At 43.1% G+C, this 20,060-nt stretch overlaps 1 protein-coding gene across 1 annotated transcript; it reads right to left on the bottom strand.

The window, feature by feature from the left end:
* Positions 1-646: 646 nt before the first annotated feature.
* LOC144505334 (cation channel sperm-associated protein 3-like) lies at positions 647-19,406 on the bottom strand. Its single transcript, XM_078231455.1, has 8 exons — positions 19,327-19,406; positions 19,093-19,243; positions 14,800-15,030; positions 14,438-14,620; positions 12,149-12,289; positions 11,947-12,066; positions 7,077-7,234; positions 647-761 (listed from the first exon to the last, which is right to left on the bottom strand). Exons 1-8 carry the CDS (start codon positions 19,404-19,406, stop codon positions 647-649), a joined length of 1,179 nt encoding a protein of 392 aa, XP_078087581.1.
* Positions 19,407-20,060: the final 654 nt, after the last annotated feature.

The following is a 20,060-nucleotide window of genomic DNA, read 5'->3' as shown; positions in this document are numbered from 1 at the left end:
GAGGAATTTCCCAGATTTTTTTTCCCCATATTGGCCCTGGGGTTTTTCACTCTGGGTTTTCGCCTCTCCCTGGAGATCACATGGTCTGGAATGGGGGGGTGGGGGTGAGTTAATAGGTTGTAATGAACAAAGCATCGTAGCTGTGAGGGACAGCTCGGTGGATAGGATATTTGTATGTAGATAGGCTGGAAAATTGGGCGGGGATCCTGGATTCAGGATTCAATCCTGGACCGGGGAGCGGCGGGGGCTTGGAGGGCCGAAGGGCCTGTTCCTGTGCTGTATTGTTCTTTGTTCTTGTTCTTTATGGGATTGGCGAAGGCAAGAAAATCTATAAATGCAACAAAATGCTGTAACTGCAATCATTTGTTGCACCAGTTAGGAATGCTCCAGAATTTGTTGCAAAGTATAATTTTGCTGCCAAAATAATCTAGACGAGCTGTATCATGTAGAAGGCTGAAAAGGAAGTAAATGAAGACAGAGCACAGCACTAACTAAAGGTAATTCCCAAAATATCCATCAATAGGCACTTAGAGAAACTTTCAAAGAATTGTCATGTTTGTCCTTTCATCAGCATTGTCTCTTGATTAATTAAACACTGCAAAATGAATAAAATAATACTTTAAAAATGTATAATTTTTCCATTTATTTATTTAGCTTTGGCACTCCCATCTTGGTCCTTCTTCTCAGCGCGCTCTTGGTGACGATCAACTTCCAACAGGTTACCCAGAACGTATGATGTTTCAAAGTAAAGTTGTTGTAACCTAGAATGTAGAGAGCAAAAAGAAAATATACTCAATCTTTGAAAGTCAATTCTGATTTTTTGTTTTACCCTTCAAAAAGGGCACACTATCCTTTTCGCCCAATGTTGTCCCATTAAAGACCCTCTGGTGTCACTTGTGTGTAATGCTCCTCTCTAAAAGCATCTTAGTGAGGATGTATATTCCGATGGTCTGTTACCCATGAGGGGAGATCTTTGCTTCTGGCTTAGTCTAGCTCAGATCAGGAATTCAACAAAGTTATTGCCATCTGTAGTTTCTTTACCCTTTGAATATCTTTAAAATAAATGTCCCACATCTCTCTATATTATAGAACCCCTACAGTGCAGAAAGAGGCCATTTGGCCCATCGAATCTGCAACAACTGTCCCAAAGAGCATCTCACACGGGTCCTCCCCTTAGTCTATCTCCCCAATCCTGTGCATTTACCATGGCTAATCTACATATCTTTGAGTTTGTGATCCATGTACGAATATGCTTCCTCCTCATCAATTAAGTGTTTAAATATTTATTTTCTGCTTTCCCAATTAATTCTTTTATACTTGCATTTCACATAGAAATTAGCAAATGAAATCAGACCATTCATCCCAACCAGTCCATGTTGTTTTCTATCATTTATCTGAGTTGTATTCATAATCCATGCATCCACCCTGATTGCATAACTTCTTTTTCTTCAACTATCTAATACATAGTTAAATGTTAACATGGTCTCTCTTTTAATCATTTTAACTCTTAGTCATTTGGTAATACACAGCTCAAGTCTCATTGAAAAAACTCACATATCAAAGCTTTTTGTCTTGCAATGATTCGCACAATTCACAAGAATACAAAATGTAAAGGAAACAATCCTTAACAAATCCTCACAGCTCACTGCATCCGTATATGTGCTGCCCAAGACACGGAAAAGTGGTGTCCCTTTATAGAAACATAGAAACATAGAAAACTACAGCACAAAAACAGGCCCTTCGGCCCCACAAGTTGTGCCGAACATATCCCTACCTTTTAGGCCTACCTATAAACCTCCATCCTATTAAGTCCCATGTACTCATCCAGGAGTCTCTTAAAAGACCCTATTGAGTTTGCCTCCACCACTACTGGCGGCAGCCGATTCCACTCGCCCACCACCCTCTGTGCGAAAAACTTCTCCCTAACATTTCCCCTGTACCTACACCCCAGCACCTTAAACCTGTGTCCTCTCGTAGCAGCCATTTCCACCCTGGGAAAAAGCCTCTGAGAGTCCACCCGATCTATGCCTCTCAACATCTTATATATCTCTATTAGGTCTCCTCTCATCCTACGTCTCTCCAAGGAGAAAAGACCGAGCTCCCTCAGCCTATCCTCATAAGACATGCCACACAATCCAGGCAACATCCTTGTAAATCTCCTCTGCACCCTTTCAATCTTTTCCACATCCTTCCTGGAATGAGGCGACCAGAACTGAGCACAGTACTCCAAGTGGGGTCTGACGAGGGTCTTATATAGCTGCATCATTATCCCCGGACTCCTAAACTCAATCCCTCGATTGATAAAGGCCAGCACACCATACGCCTTCTTAACCACCTCTTCCACCTGCGGGGCCGATTTTAGAGTCCTGTGGAACCGGACCCCAAGGTCCTTCTGAACCTCTACTGTACTAAGAGTCTTTCCCTTTATATTGTACTTCTTCATCCCATTCGACCTGCCAAAATGGACCACTACACATTTATCTGGGTTGAAGTCCATCTGCCACTTCTCTGCCCAGTCTTGCATCCTATCTATGTCCCTCTGTAACTTCTGACATCCCTCCAGACTATTCACAACCCCACCAACCTTCGTGTCGTCGGCAAACTTACCAACCCATCCCTCCACTTCCTCATCCAGGTCATTTATGAAAATGATAAACAGCAAGGGTCCCAGAACAGATCCTTGGGGCACACCGCTGGTGACCGACCTCCAATTAGAAAAAGACCCATCTATACACACTCTCTGCCTCCTTTGGGCAAGCCAGTTCTGGGTCCACAGGGCAGCAGCCCCTTGGATCCCATGCCCTACCACTTTTTCTAGAAGCCTTGCATGGGGGACCTTATCGAACGCCTTGCTAAAATCCATATAAACCACATCTACCGCTTTCCCTTCGTCAATGTGTTTAGTCACATTTTCGAAGAACTCCACCAGGCCCGTAAGGCACGATCTTCCTTTGACAAAGCCATGCTGAGTATTCTTGAGCATACTAAACCTCTCTAACTGCTCATAAATCTTGTCCCTCAGGATCATCAGCTTACCAACCACTGAGGTTAGACTCACCGGTCAGTAATTTCCTGGGCTATCCCTATTCCCCTTCTTGAAAATAGGAACCACATCCGCAATCCTCCAATCCTCCGGTACCTCTCCCGTCTCCATCGACGACGCAAAGATCATCGCCAGAGGCTCTGCAATCTCTTCCCTCGCCTCCCACAGTAACCTGGGGTACATCCCATCCGGACCCGGCGACTTATCTATCTTGATGCCATTCAAAGATTCCAGCACAACCTCTTTGTTAAAATCCACATACTCAATCTTTTCAGTCCACCGCAAGCCCAAAGTACATCCACCCATGTCCTTCTCCTCTGTGAAAACCGAGGCAAAATACTCATTAAGCACCTCTGCCATTTCTACTGGTTCCGTACTGATTTTCCCGCCTTCACCTTTTATAGGCCCTATTCCTTCACGTCTCATCCTTTTACTCTTCACATATTTATAGAACGCCTTAGGGTTTTCCTTAATTCTACTTGCCAAGGCCTTCTCGTGACCCCTTCTGGCTCTCCTAATTTCCTTCTTTAGTCCCTTCCTACAAGCCGTATACTCATCTAGATCCCTATCTTCGCCAAGCTCTCTGAACCTTTTGTACGCTTTCCTTTTCTTCTCGACTAGGCCCCGCATAGCTTTCATGCACCACGGTTCCTTTAACCTACCAACTCCTCCCTGTCTGCTCGGAACATTGTCTTGTAGAACCCTAGACAGACATTCCTTGAAAAACTGCCACCTCTCTTCAGTAGATTTCCCCGAGAATACCTCCTTCCAATTTACTCCTCTAATTTGCTGCCTTATGTCTTCATATTTCCCCTTACTCCATATAAACGCTTTCCTAGCTTGCCTGATCCTCTCTTTTTCCAATGCAAGCATAAAGGAGATAGAGTTATGATCGCTATCCCCAAGATGCTCTTCCACTGAGAGATCGGACACCTGTCCAAGCTCATTGGTCAGTATCAGATCACGTACAGCCTCTCCTCTTGTAGGCTTGTCCACATGCTGTGTCAGGAAACCCTCCTGAACACACCTAACGAACTCCTCCCCATCCAATCCCCTTACCCTAGGGATATTCCAATCTATGTCCGATCTTATCTGTTACCGGTTCTGCACAACATGAATTGGTCAAATGATTGGGTGAGTCGTTACAACCACATTCTTTTCCCCACATACATGGTGAAGGATTCCTTCACATTTGCGCTGGTCATACGGGAATACATATTGATAGCAATTCTGTGCCCATACGCTTATTTGACGCTGCTGTCCTATTCACCAATGTTCCACCCAAGGAAGACATAGATACTTGTGTTGCAGCACTATGTCAGGGTGATTGAAACTCGCTGCCATTGTGTGAATCAGTATTCATGGTACTTATTAATTCAGCAAGTTGAGCTCCCTCTTCCTTTGTGCGTTCCACCCCCCCCACTCCATCCCCCCCACCCTCCCCCCCCACCCCCCCACCCCCCACCCCACCCTCCCCCCCCACCCCCCACCCCCCCACCCCCCACCCCCCCACCCCCACCCTCCCCCCCCACCCTCCCTCCCCCCCACCCCCCCTCCCCCCCCACCCCCCCCACCCCCCCCCACCCCCCCCCACCCCCCCCACCCCCCCCACCCCCCCCCACCCCCCCCACCCCCCCCACCCTCCCCCCCCCCACCCCCCCACCCTCCCCCCCCCCCCACCCTCCCCCCCCCCACCCTCCTCCCCCCCCACCCTCCCCCCCCCACCCTCCCCCCCCCACCCCCCCCACCCCCCCCACACCCCCCCCACACCCCCCCCACACCCCCCCCACACCCCCCCCACACCCCCCACACCCCCCCCACACCCCCCCCACACCCCCCCCACCCCCCCCCCACCCCCCCCCCACCCCCCCCCCCCCCCCCCCCCCACCCCCCCCCCCACCCCCCCCCCACCCCCCCCCACACCCCCCCCACACCCCCCCCCCACCCCCCCCCACACCCCCCCCCACCCCCCCCACACCCCCCCCCACCCCCCCCACCCCCCCCCAACTCTTCCCATTGTAAGGAATGGCAATCTTAACAGAATATTGTGGAAATAACTCTCTTTCTTTCTCTCTTATTAAGAAAGATTCCATAGCAATCTGCCAGACTGACACAGACCCAGACAGAGGACAACAGAAGCCCGTTATCTTTGCCAAAGACATGATTCTATCATTGTCCCTGGTACCACACATTCCTGATAAGGTGAGATTACATATCTGAACAAATTTCCTGATTAGGTTTAACAAGATATCCTTTCAAAAAATAAGGCTCAAGCTGACTTCATGGGCTGGGGAATGGAAATAGATGGGATTAACCTTGGGTACGTGTTCTTGGTAATTGAGTGAATGTTTGGCACGGGATGCCCAATAGCCTTCTAGAATAAGCTGTATAAATGGCACATTGGATGAAAAGAGAGCTTTCTAATGTGGCTTCAGGCTAATATCCTGATTAGCATGAGAGAATCAAGAGCAGAAGAGACTGCTACACAAATCGGCCTCATTCCATTTTATCTGATCCAGGACTGTAAACCATTCTCACTTGTTACAGGTTGTATGTTCTTTCTGTCTATTTAGATCATGTATCTTATCCAAACTACTATTTCTTACTAAACTGCTTCAAAACCACCTATGACCTCAACTCCCTGTTTGGAGCAACCTGTGACTCCTGGGTGAAATCTTTACACCCACTCTCTCTCTCATGTGACTATACCATGCTTGTCTGAATGTGAATTAGTGCTAAATTAGAAAGAGTTTAGTGTTATAGAATGAAGATGTGGATTGAGTCCACCTCAACCCATCTGATCCCTACAGCTTTCACAAGGGGCTGAATTTGAGTCTAAACGCCAGAGATGAAAGGCCACTGTCAGATTGACTGTTATGATGTGGAGATGCCAGCGTTGGACTGGGGTGAACACAGTAAGAGTTTTAACAACACCAGGTTAAAGTCCAACAGGTTTATTTGGTAGCAAATACCATTAGCTTTCAGAGTGCTGCTCCTTCGTCAGATGGAGTGGAAATGTGCTCTCAAACAGGGCACAAAGACACAAAATCAAGTGACAGAATACTGATTAGAATGCGAATCCCTACACTTGCGGGCTATCCTGTCTGGAGACAATACACATCTCTTTAACCTGTGCTTAATGCTCCCTCCACCCACATTGTCCATATCTTTAAGATCTGGTTGGTTGTAGGGATTCGCACTCTAATCAGTATTCTGTAACTTGATTTTGTGTCTCTGTGCCCTGTTTGGGAGCACATTTCCACTCCATCTGACGAAGGAGCAGCACTCCGAAAGCTAATGGTATTTGCTACCAAATAAACCTGTTGGACTTTAACCTGGTGTTGTTAAAACTCTTACTAGATTGACTGTTCCCCAGATATTTTCATTTCAATTGGTGAGCATATTCACAACACTCTGTCATGATCAGATCAGTACCTAAATATTGCATCAAATTGCATTTCACGCAATGTAGCAACTACTGTTGAGAACTCTTACTACCGACTCCATTGCAAAGAAGCAACAGAAATAGTCACCACATCAATATTCACAGTCTCCAGCTGATACTATTTCATTATTGCCTTTTTCCCTTTGCCTTTCTTCTTTCCATAATCCACTTCTTTCGCAAATTTCCAGTTCCTTTCAAACATTTAATTTACTCACTAGAAAGCATTCATTCAATTCCCCACTGAATTTATTCATACCCTCGTCAGCAGTTCAGTGGAGCAATGAGCAAAATGTGTCAACAACAGCATGCATCTCCAAAGCATCATTAACATAATATAGTATCCAAAGGCACCCCAGAGACAGAGAAAACAAATGTGTCAAGCGACCAGTTGCAGGTGATTCTCTTGTACCTCAAGTGTAGTCTGGGCAAAACCCCAAGGATAGGCCACTGGGCATCATGGATTGAGAACATGAATGCCACATGAACCTGCATCCTCTTTCATACACTGAGAATATGACCCTCCACAATTTTATATAATGTGTGGTGGGTAAGCCTGTATTTTCTTATATGGAATCTCTTCTTACTCACTTGTATAAAGTATTGTCCTGTTCATCGAGACTCGTGAGGTAAATGTCTATGAATGACAGACTTGAACATAAATCATCCAACAAAACGTAATCATCATGTCGCAGGGTCTGTTTGAACTTCTCTACCATTTCACTGAAGCTTGCAAATTGGCTGGTTTTCTGGAATGTAGGGCAAAAGAAAAACAGTGAATCCATTATTTTTCGCTGTTTTGAGTAATTTCTTTCTCTTTTTTTCCCGGAGCTCCACAGCCAGGATTTACTGCAAGTGAGTGAGATATTAACCGCTGTCACTCTTGATCAAACTACAAGGGCATGTGTTATGGTTCAGGTCAGAAATTCCAAAGTGTTTTATGGAGCCCGCCTGGATCATATGTTTTGCATCTTGAATTTGGCCAGGATAAGCATGAAAGGTTTCACTTCAGGTGTGATTCAAATGACCAACTAGGGAGCTTTTATCAAACAAATTTTATTTAAGAATATAATTAACATGTATAGGAAGAATTTTAGCAATAACCTTTATCAATTACAAACAACACAAAACAACCACGATAATGTATAACCCTTAATGAATATAGGAGCTGTCCCAATCAAATCAAACCCCTGCCATAGACAAAACTCTTTAAACAAGTTCGACACAGCATAGACTAATGTTCACGTGATATTGGAATTGAGTCCTTTGGATGAAGTCTGCAGATCTTCTGTTTGAAGTCAGAATAGCTTCCCAAAACACCAGGGACTCTAGGCAAGCCACCAACAGCAGACTCCACCCTTCAGAAAGGCAAGACCTCATTTTCAGGTGAATTTCCAAAACCAGGGAGAGAGAGAGAGAGAAAGGCTTCTTTTCAGCTTGCTGTCCCTTCTAAAACTAAAACCTGCAGCTCCAAACTGAAAATGAAAGCACTCCTATTGCCTTATCTGCCAATCAGTTTTTCTCCTAACAGTGCAGAGTCATAAACATCCCAGTAAAAATAAACAAACCCCCATTTGAGCAGCAATAAAAGGATATCTATAGACAAGCCAGCAACAAATGACATCAGCTGAGGCTATGAGCTAAGAAAACGCTGAAGCCATGAGAACTGCAGAGATCATGATTCTAAACAAAAACCTTTCTTAAAGGTACAGTAACATCACGGATGTGCAAGTGAAAGTCAGAGTGACTTACCTGACAATGTTCCCTTTTGTTCTTTAGGGAAGTCTTCAGTTTTCATTTAGGAGAATCCATTGACATTAACTACTTGACTTTATAGAAGGGTCAAATAGTCTTGGCTCCTCTGCCTGGTGCTGGGTCTGCCCAAGACAGGAATGCCTAAATTTCCAGACCCAGCCTAGTAATATGGCCTAAAATCCACTGTTTAAGTTAGAATCAATGTTTCGAGTCAGGACGATCCCTCGCCAGAGCTGAAGACAAGGAAAATCAGACAAGATTTATACTGTGAGGGTGAGAGGGGTCGAGGTGTAATTGATAGGAATGGCATAGACAAAAAAGACTAAGGGAATATAGGTGATGATAAAGGTTGGGAATAGTTCTAAGAGCATCCATTAGGAGATTGGAATGTGTGAATGGCAGAACAAAGTTGCATAGTCAATACTTTAAAAAACTCAACACAAAACAAGTTAAGATGTCTGCTGCAAATCACATGCATTTTGGCACTTGGACTGCAGACAGTATCAAACTTCCAGCAAATACCAAATTAATTATGGACATAGGTGAGGATGTCTCATTGCCATTTGTGGAATTCACACATCTCACCATTTAAGGATGGGCCAAATTCTCCAGACTATGGATTTTCCAGACTACTTGTCTCCATGCTTCATACTGTACAAAAGTGAAGACCAAAACTCAACGGCCACTATCAATTGTATCATTGTATCATGATGGCCTCTTGCATTCAAACTAGAATGGTTGACCCTCAGAAGTATTAGCCTGGCAGTCATATTATCAAAACTGGTGTCAGGGACTACATTTTTATTACTTCAGGACCCAGCAGATCCTTCAGAATTATCAGTCGGTAACCAGTCCGAGAACCACAGTATGAAATTAGCAAGTCATCAAGCAGCCAAAGTTCTTAACCTGGTCTAGTTTCAAATTTCACCTGAGAACCAACCTCCTAGATATTCAACTGCAAGAAATCTCACAAGCTGCTGAGACCCCATTACAAGACAACTCATTTCAACTTTAAAATCATCAAATCAATTCAAGAATCCACAGGCCTGCTACACGGGTGACTGGAAATCATAAATTAGAGAATGAATTAACTGTAATGTATAAAAGTTCATGATCTTTAATAGTATCCAATGTGTGTGTGTGTGTGTGTGCATGCGTGCGTGCGTGCATGCACGTGCGTGTGCGTGTGTGTATGTGTGGTGTGTGGTATGTGTGTAAGTGTGACTTTGTGTTAATTCAGGATAAATGAGCGAAAATAAATACCCTATTTCACTTAAAGCTCAGGAAAGCTTGCTGCTGAATTACTTAATTGGCATACACGCTCCAAAGGTGAAAAACAGCACACCCATTCCATACAAAACATCCTGATTACTGGCAGCAACAGAGCAGGTACGTTTTGTCGGTGACAGTCCCCACATAACTTGTGGCTTGAGTGAAGGTCGCTGTACAGGTGCAATCAAGTTTCATAGGCATGACCTTTTGCAGGTGCAACCCCTACTCTATCCTCCTAAAGGCGGCTCTGGAATTAACAGCGCAACAAAAATTGGCGAAGTATAAGGATCACCATCCCTATTTCCCTGCTCTTTTTACTAATAGAATGGGTGTTCCTGAGGGCCATGAATGCTATAATGTTTTTAGGGTCACAAACATCAAGTTGTTGTATAGAAAGGAAGAGAAGCAAATAGTAAGATAAAAGGAACAAAGGAACAGATGACAAAGTTTATTTATTAGCCATTTACAAGCCATGTTAGGAGAGTTAGGAATGGTCCCTATGTCCCACAAAGGGCACCCAGCAGAGAGTGCCACCCATGCTTGCTTCCTTTATTCTTTCATGGAATGTGAGCATCACTGGCAATGCCAGCATTTGTCGCCCAGCCATGTCCATAGAACTAAGTGGCTCGCTAGGCCATTACAGAGGGCAGTTAAGAGCCAGCCTCAGTGCTGTGGGTCTGGAGTCAAATGCAGGTCAAACTTGGTAAGGTTGGCAACTTTCCTTCCCTAAAAGATATTACTGAACCAGATTTTTTTTTTAAAACAACAAACAATAGTTTCATGGTCACAGATACTGAGACTACCTTTATATTCCAGTTTTATTAATTGATGTTAAATTCCACCCACTACCATGGTGGGATTTGAAACCTTGTTCTCAGAGGATTACACAGTAAGAAGTTTAACAACACCAGGTTAAAGTCCAACGGGTTTATTTGGTAGCAAAAGCCACACAAGCTTTCGGAGCTGCAAGCCCCTTCTTCAGGTGAGTGGAAATTCTGTTCACAAACAGAGCATATAAAGACACAAACTCAATTTACATGAATAATGGTTGGAATACGAATACTTACAACTAATCAAGTCTTTAAGAAACAAAACAACATGAGGTCATAGACACCTCAGAGGATTAGCCAGGATCTCAGGATTACTAGACCAGTGACCTAACCACTATGCCACCATCTCCCCCTCTCATCAATTGGCGCCACACCACTGCACCTCACCAAAGCCTCATCGACTTACCTGAACTCATAGTCCCAATTGTTAGTCAGGTTCAATCCTGGTAGGGGCAATTGCTGCTGGTGGTGTTGCTGGGACACACATATTGCTGGCCCTCTGACTGGCTGGCATCCCTTGGAGGTGGGACACTGTGCTTCAGGGGTTCAGGAGTGTGGAAAGCACACTTTCAGACCACTATTTGCCTGAACCACGTAAAGTTGCAGCATTGCTTCCCAGGCCAGCAAGGGTTTTCCAGCCACTGGGCAGGGCCAACAACTCCCTGTTAAATCCCTGTCATTGTGTTGTCAAGTTCATGGTGACAGTGGCACCATTTACAGCACCAACCCAAATGGAGCAGTTCTATTTATTAGGATGGAAATGGGGTTAACGATCATCCAAGGTTCCCAATATTTTTCACGACTGGAAAAATATCCTTTTCAGAAGTCATTTGTGAAAATGAGTAAATACAGGGAGCTCAAGTTTGGTTATACTAGCATTAAGTAAAGGACAAGCACATCTGATCATCTGTGAAACCTGCCCAATATTTCCAAATATTAGAAATGTTACAAAATATTGATTCATTGAGAAAATACATCAGATGGGTTACTGAGCAATTTAAACCCAAGTGGCCCAAGCTGATGCTGGTTCTAGTTTTAGTCCTAGCTCACTAATCTCAGCCAGAATGGTAGCAGGAGTGAAAGCACGATAATAGGCCTCCATGCCCTCAGGTGAGGAAAAAGTCAAACATAATGCAGGGTTCCCGCTCTTCAGTGCTTACGAATGACACAAACAGCAAAGGTTGTGTAGATATATGCGAGGGTAGGATTAACTAACATTCTGCACGCACGTTAAACAAAATAGTCATTTGTCTGTGGAACGGCATCACCATATTCACCATTCACCAAAGGAGAAAAGAAGGAACTTAAGAGCAGAAAATTGGCATTATATAAAATAACAAACAAGCAAACCTCAAATACCCAGTGCAACCACCATACTTATCCTCCTCATGTGGCCAAAGTCGAATTTCCTACAATACATAGCATTGTGATAACATAATCTTCCATTACTTTCTTACATGAATGTTAAACCATATAGGCAGAATTCATTTCAAACATTCATTCCAAAAAATATTCGGAAGTAATGAATCCAGATTTGGGAATTGGCAGTCACACCTGTCTTATAAGATCGAGCGTCTCAGGTTGAATCTGAATGAATTCAATACCTGTTTCTCCATTAGGTCTGTGATGTGGGATTGCTGTCTCTGTAATATAGCTTGTTTCTTTTGGATCAACATGGTTTCTCGTTCAGCTTGGACCCCTTTATTAAATTCTTTGGTCGTTTCCTAGAAATAACATTATAATTTATTTTAGTGGTTTTATCGAACATATACTTTGCGGCATATGATAAAAGGTGTGTCAACATACCCGTATATTTATAATGACAACTCCAATGAAGAGGTTGAAGAAGAGAAAGCATCCCAGCAAAATGAAACCAATTATGAAAATGCGGCTTGATGTGAAGCCAAGTCTGCCTGTTTCAGCCTGAAGATCTGTCCAGCCGTCCAGCTGTAAGATAGCAGGAGTCATTCAAACCATCCTCTATCAATGAAATAACTTTTCAACAAAATTATCATTTTCTCCACACACAAAATCTTTATCTTTTGCAAACTAAACCATCTTGCTTTGTGATCCAAGCTACCTAAAATCCTAGGTTTGAACAGAGAAAGGAAAGACTTGGTTAGCGCACACGGATTCAAAGTAACACACAACAGGTTTTATTTAAGAGCTGTTCTTTGCTCTGCACACAACACAAAACTGAAAGCAAAACAGCAGCTGGCGCACACACCCTAATGACATCACTATCAAGTCATGTGATTAGCTCTTAAAGCAACCTGCAACCATTTTAAATACATAACAGAGAGTATCAAACAAATAAGAAATGGCAGAATGACCTTCACGGACCTGTGCAAAGTAACACAAACTGGCAATCTGAAAATGAAACCCTCTAAAGTAAAGTTGAGGCTATATGATGGGATGATACTTATACTGAGAGGCCAGATTAGTCTGAGGGCAAATGCAATGGCAAGAAGGAAGATCTAGATTTCCAGATTATAGATGGGACACAATGGACCCTCATGTCAGCTGAAGCCAGTCTAATACATGGACGAGTAATCCTAAATATGCCAACAAAGGTTGACAATGTGGCACAGCACACAAGTGACGGCAGAACAGATCCTAGAGGTGTACAAAGATGTGTTCGTCAACCTGGAGAATATCATCTAGAAGTAGATGAGAGTGAGCAGCCAATTCAGCATCTGCTGAGAAGAGTTCCAGCTGCCCTCAGGTCAAGCCTAAAGGTCAAAATAGAAGAGCTGGAAAAGAGAGGAGAAATTTAAAAGTAACAACTCTGACAGACTGGATTATCAGTATGATAGCGGTTAAACAACCTAGAAAGTATGCTTAGTCCCAAGAGATCTAAATAAAACACAAAAGGAATCTCACTACCCATCAAATGAATTTTTCTGCAACATGCCAAGACAAAGATCTTTACTACTCTCAAAGATGGTTACTGGCAAGTAAAGCTGGATAAAAGCAATAACTTTCTAACTACATGCTGGATGCCGTTCAGCAGATACAGATGGTTGTGCGTGCCTTTTATTTTTTCCACAGCTCCAGAAGGGTATCGACACAAACTATAGAATTTCTAGTCTATGGATGCAGAGACATGATTTAATATGATTGTTGAAGACAGCACACCAGATGAATCCAAGGCTGAACAAAATCAAAATTGCAACTGAAAATGCCTGAAATCAGGTACATGGGTGACGTACGTGAGTACAAGTCTTCACCTGGATCCTGACAAGGTGACAACTGTATTAGCGATGCAATGATCAATGGACATGAAAGCAGATTTGTTGGATTTTGTTCTTGTTTCGGATTTTCAGCAGGCGCGCTATTTTGATTCTGCATATCTATTTAACTGATGTTGGTTTGAGTGATAATGTTCATCATGACTTCAGAAAGATTTTGCTCCTCTTCCAACATGCAGGGAATCTTTTACATCCGCCAGGGAGAGAGCAGATGCTGCCTCGGTTTAATGTGTCATCCAAACAACAGTACCTCCAACAGTGCGGCTCTCCCTTACTCAACCGAGATTATGAGCGGGACTTTCCAGCTGCCCTTGCGCCAGAAAATCCCACCCGAGGTCAACGGACCTTTGCATGGTCAGCACCGCCACCCCCCCTTCCCCCCTACCCACCACAATTCCCGTGACAGGCGGGGTGGAAAAATTCCACCCTACGTGTTCACAATCTGGAGTAGGACTTAAACCCACAATCCTCTAGCTCGCAAGACATCAGTGATACCTCAGTGATACCAACTGAGCAAGGCTAACATCTTAAATTCAAAGTCATAAAATACACCTTCGATCCTAAAGAATAAAGCTGACTTTTGTAAATTTTTAATTATTAGCTTTGAGAGAAGTAATCAGTATTCTGTTTCTTTGATCATATATAGAGTGATGGTAATTGCTGAAAAAAAAAGACATGTTGTTGAAGCTTTTCGTCTCGCATTCATCAGGGCAGGTGCCCAAGAATTGGTAATCTTGAGAGCTATTCTGATGAGTGCAAGATGAAAAGTTTTGACAGTGTGTCTCTTTTTTTCAACACTACTCAAGTTATATACTAGCGAAAGAGTAATGAAGTTGATGCTTACCGTTACTAAACTGAAGAGTGTGAAGAACGCAGATCTGAGGTTGCCCCAGTTTTTGAAATCACCTGCATCTTGCCTTCCATAGAAATAATATCCGATCAGGGCAAAGACAGTCATCAGCAAGAAGAGGAGGAACAGGACAAATAAAACATTCTTCAGCGTACTCACCAAGGCAGCAGACAGGACCTTTGGATCAGAAAAAAAAGAGAAACCATTCCAAAAGGACATGGGAATAATTTTAAGGAATAAGCATGTCATTAATTATGATTTACATCAAAATAATGCCACATTTTATCTTTCATTTATCGGCTCAAACAATCCAAATGCTAATTCATGTTCTTCACAATACGCCCAACAGAATTTACCTGCAAGCCACGTATGAACGAAATGGTCCTGAGTGTTCTGAGGGGCCGGACTATCTGAAACCAGTCCATAGAGCGCTTGTATTTCGGAGGGAAGAAGCGGTGAATAAAGGATAGGCTGAGCACGATGAAATCAAACACATTGAAACCAATCTTCCAATATTTGATTGGGTCAACATAAATTTTTGCTAAGAACTCCACTGTGTAAACTGCCAGGAAAAATTGTTCAGCCACCTATCCAAATGAAAAAGAAATTAGATGATATCTGGCCATTCTCACACCCAAAGTTTATTTATTGGTCACAAGTAAGGCTTACATTAACATTGCAATGAAGCTACTGTGGAATTCCCCCGGTCGCCACAGTCCGGCGCCTGTTCGGGTCAATGCACCTAACCAACATGTCTTTCAAAATGTGGGAGTAAACTGGAGCACCTGGAGGAAACCCACACAGACACGGGGAGAACATGCAAACTCCACACAGACAGTGAACCAAGGCAAGAATTGAACCCGGGTCCCTGGCGCTGTGAAGCAACAATGCTACCCTGTCCCACCCACCCTGCCCCTCCATCCCCACTACCGCCCAGTGCCACCACATAACATTTCTTAATTCAGTGTATAAATTTCCCTTCTTTTATTACGTGAATCAATTATCATGAAACCCTTCCCTGTCGTGCTTAAGTATATAGGATGAGAATAACACTTCTTGCCATTTCTTAGGGATTCAAAAGAAAAGTAGCTTAATGTTGAAATGTGCTAATTCTGAATATGGGCCAAGCAAAATCAAAACGGCCAGACTGGTGATATTTTAAAAATGTCAATTTCTACAGTAACGCTATATTTAATATGCTCAAATACAGAAAAGAAATATATAAGTTGATCAGTCAAAAAAAATTAGATAGGATAGGATTACATTGGATGTACTGCACAGAAACAGGTCATTTGGCACAATTAGTCCATGCTGGTGTGTGTGCTCCATTCAAGCCTCCTCTCATCTTTCCTCATCTAAAGTGACCATCATAATCTTTTATCCTCATGTATTTGGGGCCCACCAGTAGGGAGACAGAAGAGAAGGTTGAGGACAGCACACAAGTTAAAGAGGGCACATTAAATAGTGTCAGTAATCCTAGTACGAAACAAGTCAGGCAAAAGCAGGGCAGAGAGCAAGGGAAGTCCAGATTAAACTGGATTTATTTCAATGCAAGAGGCCTGAAGGGCAAGGCAGATGAACTCAGGGCATGGATGGGCACATGGGACTGGGATATTATAGCTATTACTAAGTAATAGCTAAGGGACGGACAGGATTGGCAGCTCAATGCTCCAGGATGCAGAAGCTATAGGAAAGATAGAACAGGAGATAAGAGAGGAGGGGAAGTTGCACTTTTGATTAAGGAAAACATCACAGCAGTACTGAGAGGGGATATATCTGAGGATTCGGCGACTGAGTCTATAGGGTAGAACTGAGAAATAAGAAGGGGGAAATCACTTTGATAGGGTTGCACTACAGTCCCCCAAATAGTCAGCGGCAAATATGTAAGGAGATTACAGATAGTTCCAAGAAAAATAGGGTGGTAATAGTAGGGAACTTTAACTTTCCCAACACTGACAAGGACAGTCATAGTATTAGGGGCTTGGATGGAGAGAAATTTGTTGAGTGTATTAAGGAGGAATTTTTCATTCAGTATGTGGATGGCCCAACTGGAGAGAAGGCAAAGCTTGACCTCCCCTTAGGAAATAAGGAAGGGCAGGTGACAGAAGTGTTAGTGAGGGATCACGTTGGGACCAGTGACCATAATTCCATTAGTTTTAAGATAGCTATGGAGAAAAATATGTCTGGCCCAAAACTTAAAATTCTAAGTTGGGGCAAGGACAATTTTGATGGTATTAGACAGGAACTTTCAAAAGTTGATTGTCGGCGGGCAAGCTTGTAAGTGGGAGGCTTTCAAAAGTGTGTTAACCAGGGTTCAGGGTAAGCACATTCCTCTTAGAGTGAAGGTCGAGGCTGGTAGAAGTAGGGAATCCTGGGTGACTCAGGATATTGAGGCCCTGGTCAAAAAGAAGAAGGAGGCATAGGCAGCTGAGATCAAGTGGATTCCTTGAAGAGAATAGACGGTGTTGGAGTAGAGTTAAGAGAGAAATCAGGAGGGCAAAAAGGTGACATGAGATTGCTTTGGCAGATAAGGCAAAGGAGAATCCAAAGAGCTTCTATAAATACAGAAAGGGCAAAGGAGTAACTGGGAAGAGAGTAGGGCCCTTAAGGATCAAAACGATCATCTATGTGTGGATCCACAAGAGATGAGCGAGCTCCTAAATAAACAGTATTTACTGTTGAGAAAGGCATGGATATTAGGGAACTTGGGGAAATAAATAGTGATGATTTGAGGAGTGTATATATTACAGTGAAGGAGGTGCTGGGAGTCTTAAAGCGCATCAAGGTAGATAAATCCCCAGGACCTGATTAAGTGTATCCCAGGATGTTGTGGGAGGCCAGGGAGGAAATTGCAGGTCCTCCAGCAAAGATATTTGAATCATCGATAGCCACAGGTGAGGTGCCTAAAGATTGGAGGGTGGCAAATGTTGTGTCTTTGTTTCAGAAGAGTTGTAGGGAAATGCCTGGCAACAACAGTCTGGTGAGCCTAACATCTGTAGTGGGTAATTGTTAGAAGGTATTCTGAGAGACAGGATCTACAGGCATTTAGAGAGGCAAGGATTGATTCAGGACAGTCAGCATGGCTTTGTGAGTGGAAAATCATGTCTCATGAATTTGATTGAGGTTTTTGAAGGGGTAACCAAGAAGGTAGATGAGGGCAGAGCAGTTGATGTTGTCTACGTGGACTTTAGCAAGGCCTTTGACAAGGTACCGCATGGTAGGTTGTTGCACAAGGTTAAATCTCATGGGATCCAGGGTGCAGTAGCCAACTGGATGCAAAATTGGATTGATGATAGAAGACAGAGGGTAGTTGTAGAGGGTTGTTTTTCAAACTGGAAGCCTGTGACCAGTAGTGTGCCTCAGGGATCGGTGCTGATATTTATTATTTATATTAATGATTTGGATGAGAATATAGGAGGCATCGTTAGTAAGTTTGCAGATGACATCAAGATTGGTGGCACAGTGGATAGTGAAGAAGTTTACCTAGGATTGCAACAGGATCTTGATCAATTGAGCCATTGGGCTGATGAATGGCAGATGGAGTTTAAGTTAGATAAATGTGAGGTGATGCATTTTGGTAGATCAAACCAGGGCAGGACTTACTCAGTTAATGGTAAGGCACTGGGGAGAGTCATAGAACAAAGAGGTCTAGGGAAGAAAATGGAAGAAAGATTTTTCAGAAATTTGAAATAGAAAATTGACTTCAGGTAAATTGAATGAATGAATTTGCAATATAAAAGAATTGAAATCAAGGCCCAATCAAAACAGTAAAAAAAATGTAATTTTCAAGAAAGTGATATACCCTCAGATATCACAGAAGACAAATCTTATGCTTTCCTCTTCTGTGTTCCCTTCATGTTTTCATGAGTTTCCACTTGCTTTTTTTTGTATCTATTCACTTAACAAGTGAAGGGCCACTAGTGGAGGTGTATGTGGCATAACCTATCACCCTGCGCTTCCAGTGCTATGACTTGTTTTGACATACCGTGGTTATATATTCAGGTCTATTTGAGGCTGTTGGGCAGTCTATGTGTTTGCTAGGTTGTCAGTGGTACTGATGTGAATTCTAATCCTGTCGGGAGGACTGAGACGAAGGCGGTCATCTAAAGCTTTTTTTAAAGTTTTAAAGTTTCTTTAAAGTGTCACAAGTAGGCTAACATTAACACTGCAATGAAGTTACTGTGAAAATTCCCTAGTGGCCACACTGGGCTCCTGTTTGGGTATACTGAAGGAGAATTTAGCATGGCCAATGAACCTAACCAGCACGTCTCTTTCGGACTGTGGGAGGAAACTGGAGCACCCAGAGGAAACCCATGCAGACATGGGGAGAATGTGCAAACTCCATACAGTCAGTGACCCAGGGCTGGAATTGAACCTGGATCCTTGGCGCTGTGAGGCAGCAGTGCTAACCACTGTGCCACCGTGTTGCCCATTTGCACTCGAGGAAAGGGCCTATGGTAGTCCAATTATCAGCATAGAACTTCAACACGCCTGCTTGTGATTGACACAGAGTGGTTTTAGCAACTTGCTTAGAAGTTGGTGTTGCAAACCATAGGATTTGTGTGGCACACACGCTCAAATCAACAGATAAAGAAAAATACTATTAAGTCCAACAGTGTAAATATATTGTTATAAAGTGCTTCTCTCACATCAAAGAATACGTATAATTTGATCGCCAGTTTGTAGTCTGTCTCAAGCGCCATGAAAAGGGAATTTGCCAAAATCGTAGTGAAGATGCATCCTTTGAAAAGCCAGCTCTTCGTTAGCCTTTTAACATAGTTATAAAACACAGCATCTCTCCTAGCAAAAGAAATTCAGACAAAGTTTAAGTATCGCTTCCTTCCACACAGCTAGTAAAAGATCTAAGCCTTGGATTCACTTACCGCCTTTTTCGAAAGTCAAAGATTGCTTGATCAGTACCAACTTTCTTCATAAAGGTGTGGGTTTGCCTCACTCCAGCCATGACCAAGATATTATTTTGTTACTGCTCAAGAAAAACACTATTACTTTTAATTCATTCCTGCCCTATACTGTCAGAAATTTATTTGATTCAGAAATGTTTTCTACAGTCTATGATTTGTAAATTAATCAGCAACAAAAAGTCACACAGCATGAGGAGAACAAATTGATTACATGCAACTTTTTTTATAAACAGTTCTGGAATGGAATAATTGCACAGCAACAGATCAAACGTCACAACAAAGTGATTGTGATGTACTGGCATTCCAAAATATAACCAACACAGAGAAGGATGAGAAAAAAACTATCACATAACAAGCTATGGAACATTAAATTTCCTCCATCCAATATTTTTTCTCAATTTTGTCTCTTCCTTTCTTGAATATGATAATTGATGCCAAAATGACTGTATAGGCTCAAGCACTGTACTTGCCATGGTGTCCTTTGATTTGATTTATTATTGTCACATGTATCGGGGTACAATGAAAAGTATAGCACTATACAGAAAAACATACCACTTAGAGTACATAGGGGAGAAGGAAAGGAGAGGGTGCAGAATGTAGTGTTAAGGGTGGCACGGTAGCACAGTGGTGGGTGGCACGGTAGCACAGTGGTTAGCACTGCTGCTTCACAGCTCCAGGGTCCCGGGTTCGATTCC

The sequence above is a fragment of the Mustelus asterias genome, chromosome 16 (genome assembly GCF_964213995.1).
Source record: "Mustelus asterias chromosome 16, sMusAst1.hap1.1, whole genome shotgun sequence".
NCBI classification, from domain to species: Eukaryota; Metazoa; Chordata; class Chondrichthyes; order Carcharhiniformes; family Triakidae; genus Mustelus; species Mustelus asterias.
This window is presented reverse-complemented; position numbering and strand designations above follow the sequence as displayed.

Excerpts from the sequence above, each read along its gene's own strand:
- LOC144505334 (XM_078231455.1), bottom strand. The coding sequence starts at position 19,406 with ATGGCTGGAGTGAGGCAAACCCACACCTTTATGAAGAAAGTTGGTACT. Across the intron at positions 12,290-14,437 it reads CACTCTTCAGTTTAGTAACG|CTGGACGGCTGGACAGATCT; the intron begins GTAAGCATCAAC and ends GCTATCTTACAG. Across the intron at positions 7,235-11,946 it reads CAGACCTAATGGAGAAACAG|AAAACCAGCCAATTTGCAAG; the intron begins GTATTGAATTCA and ends CCTACATTCCAG.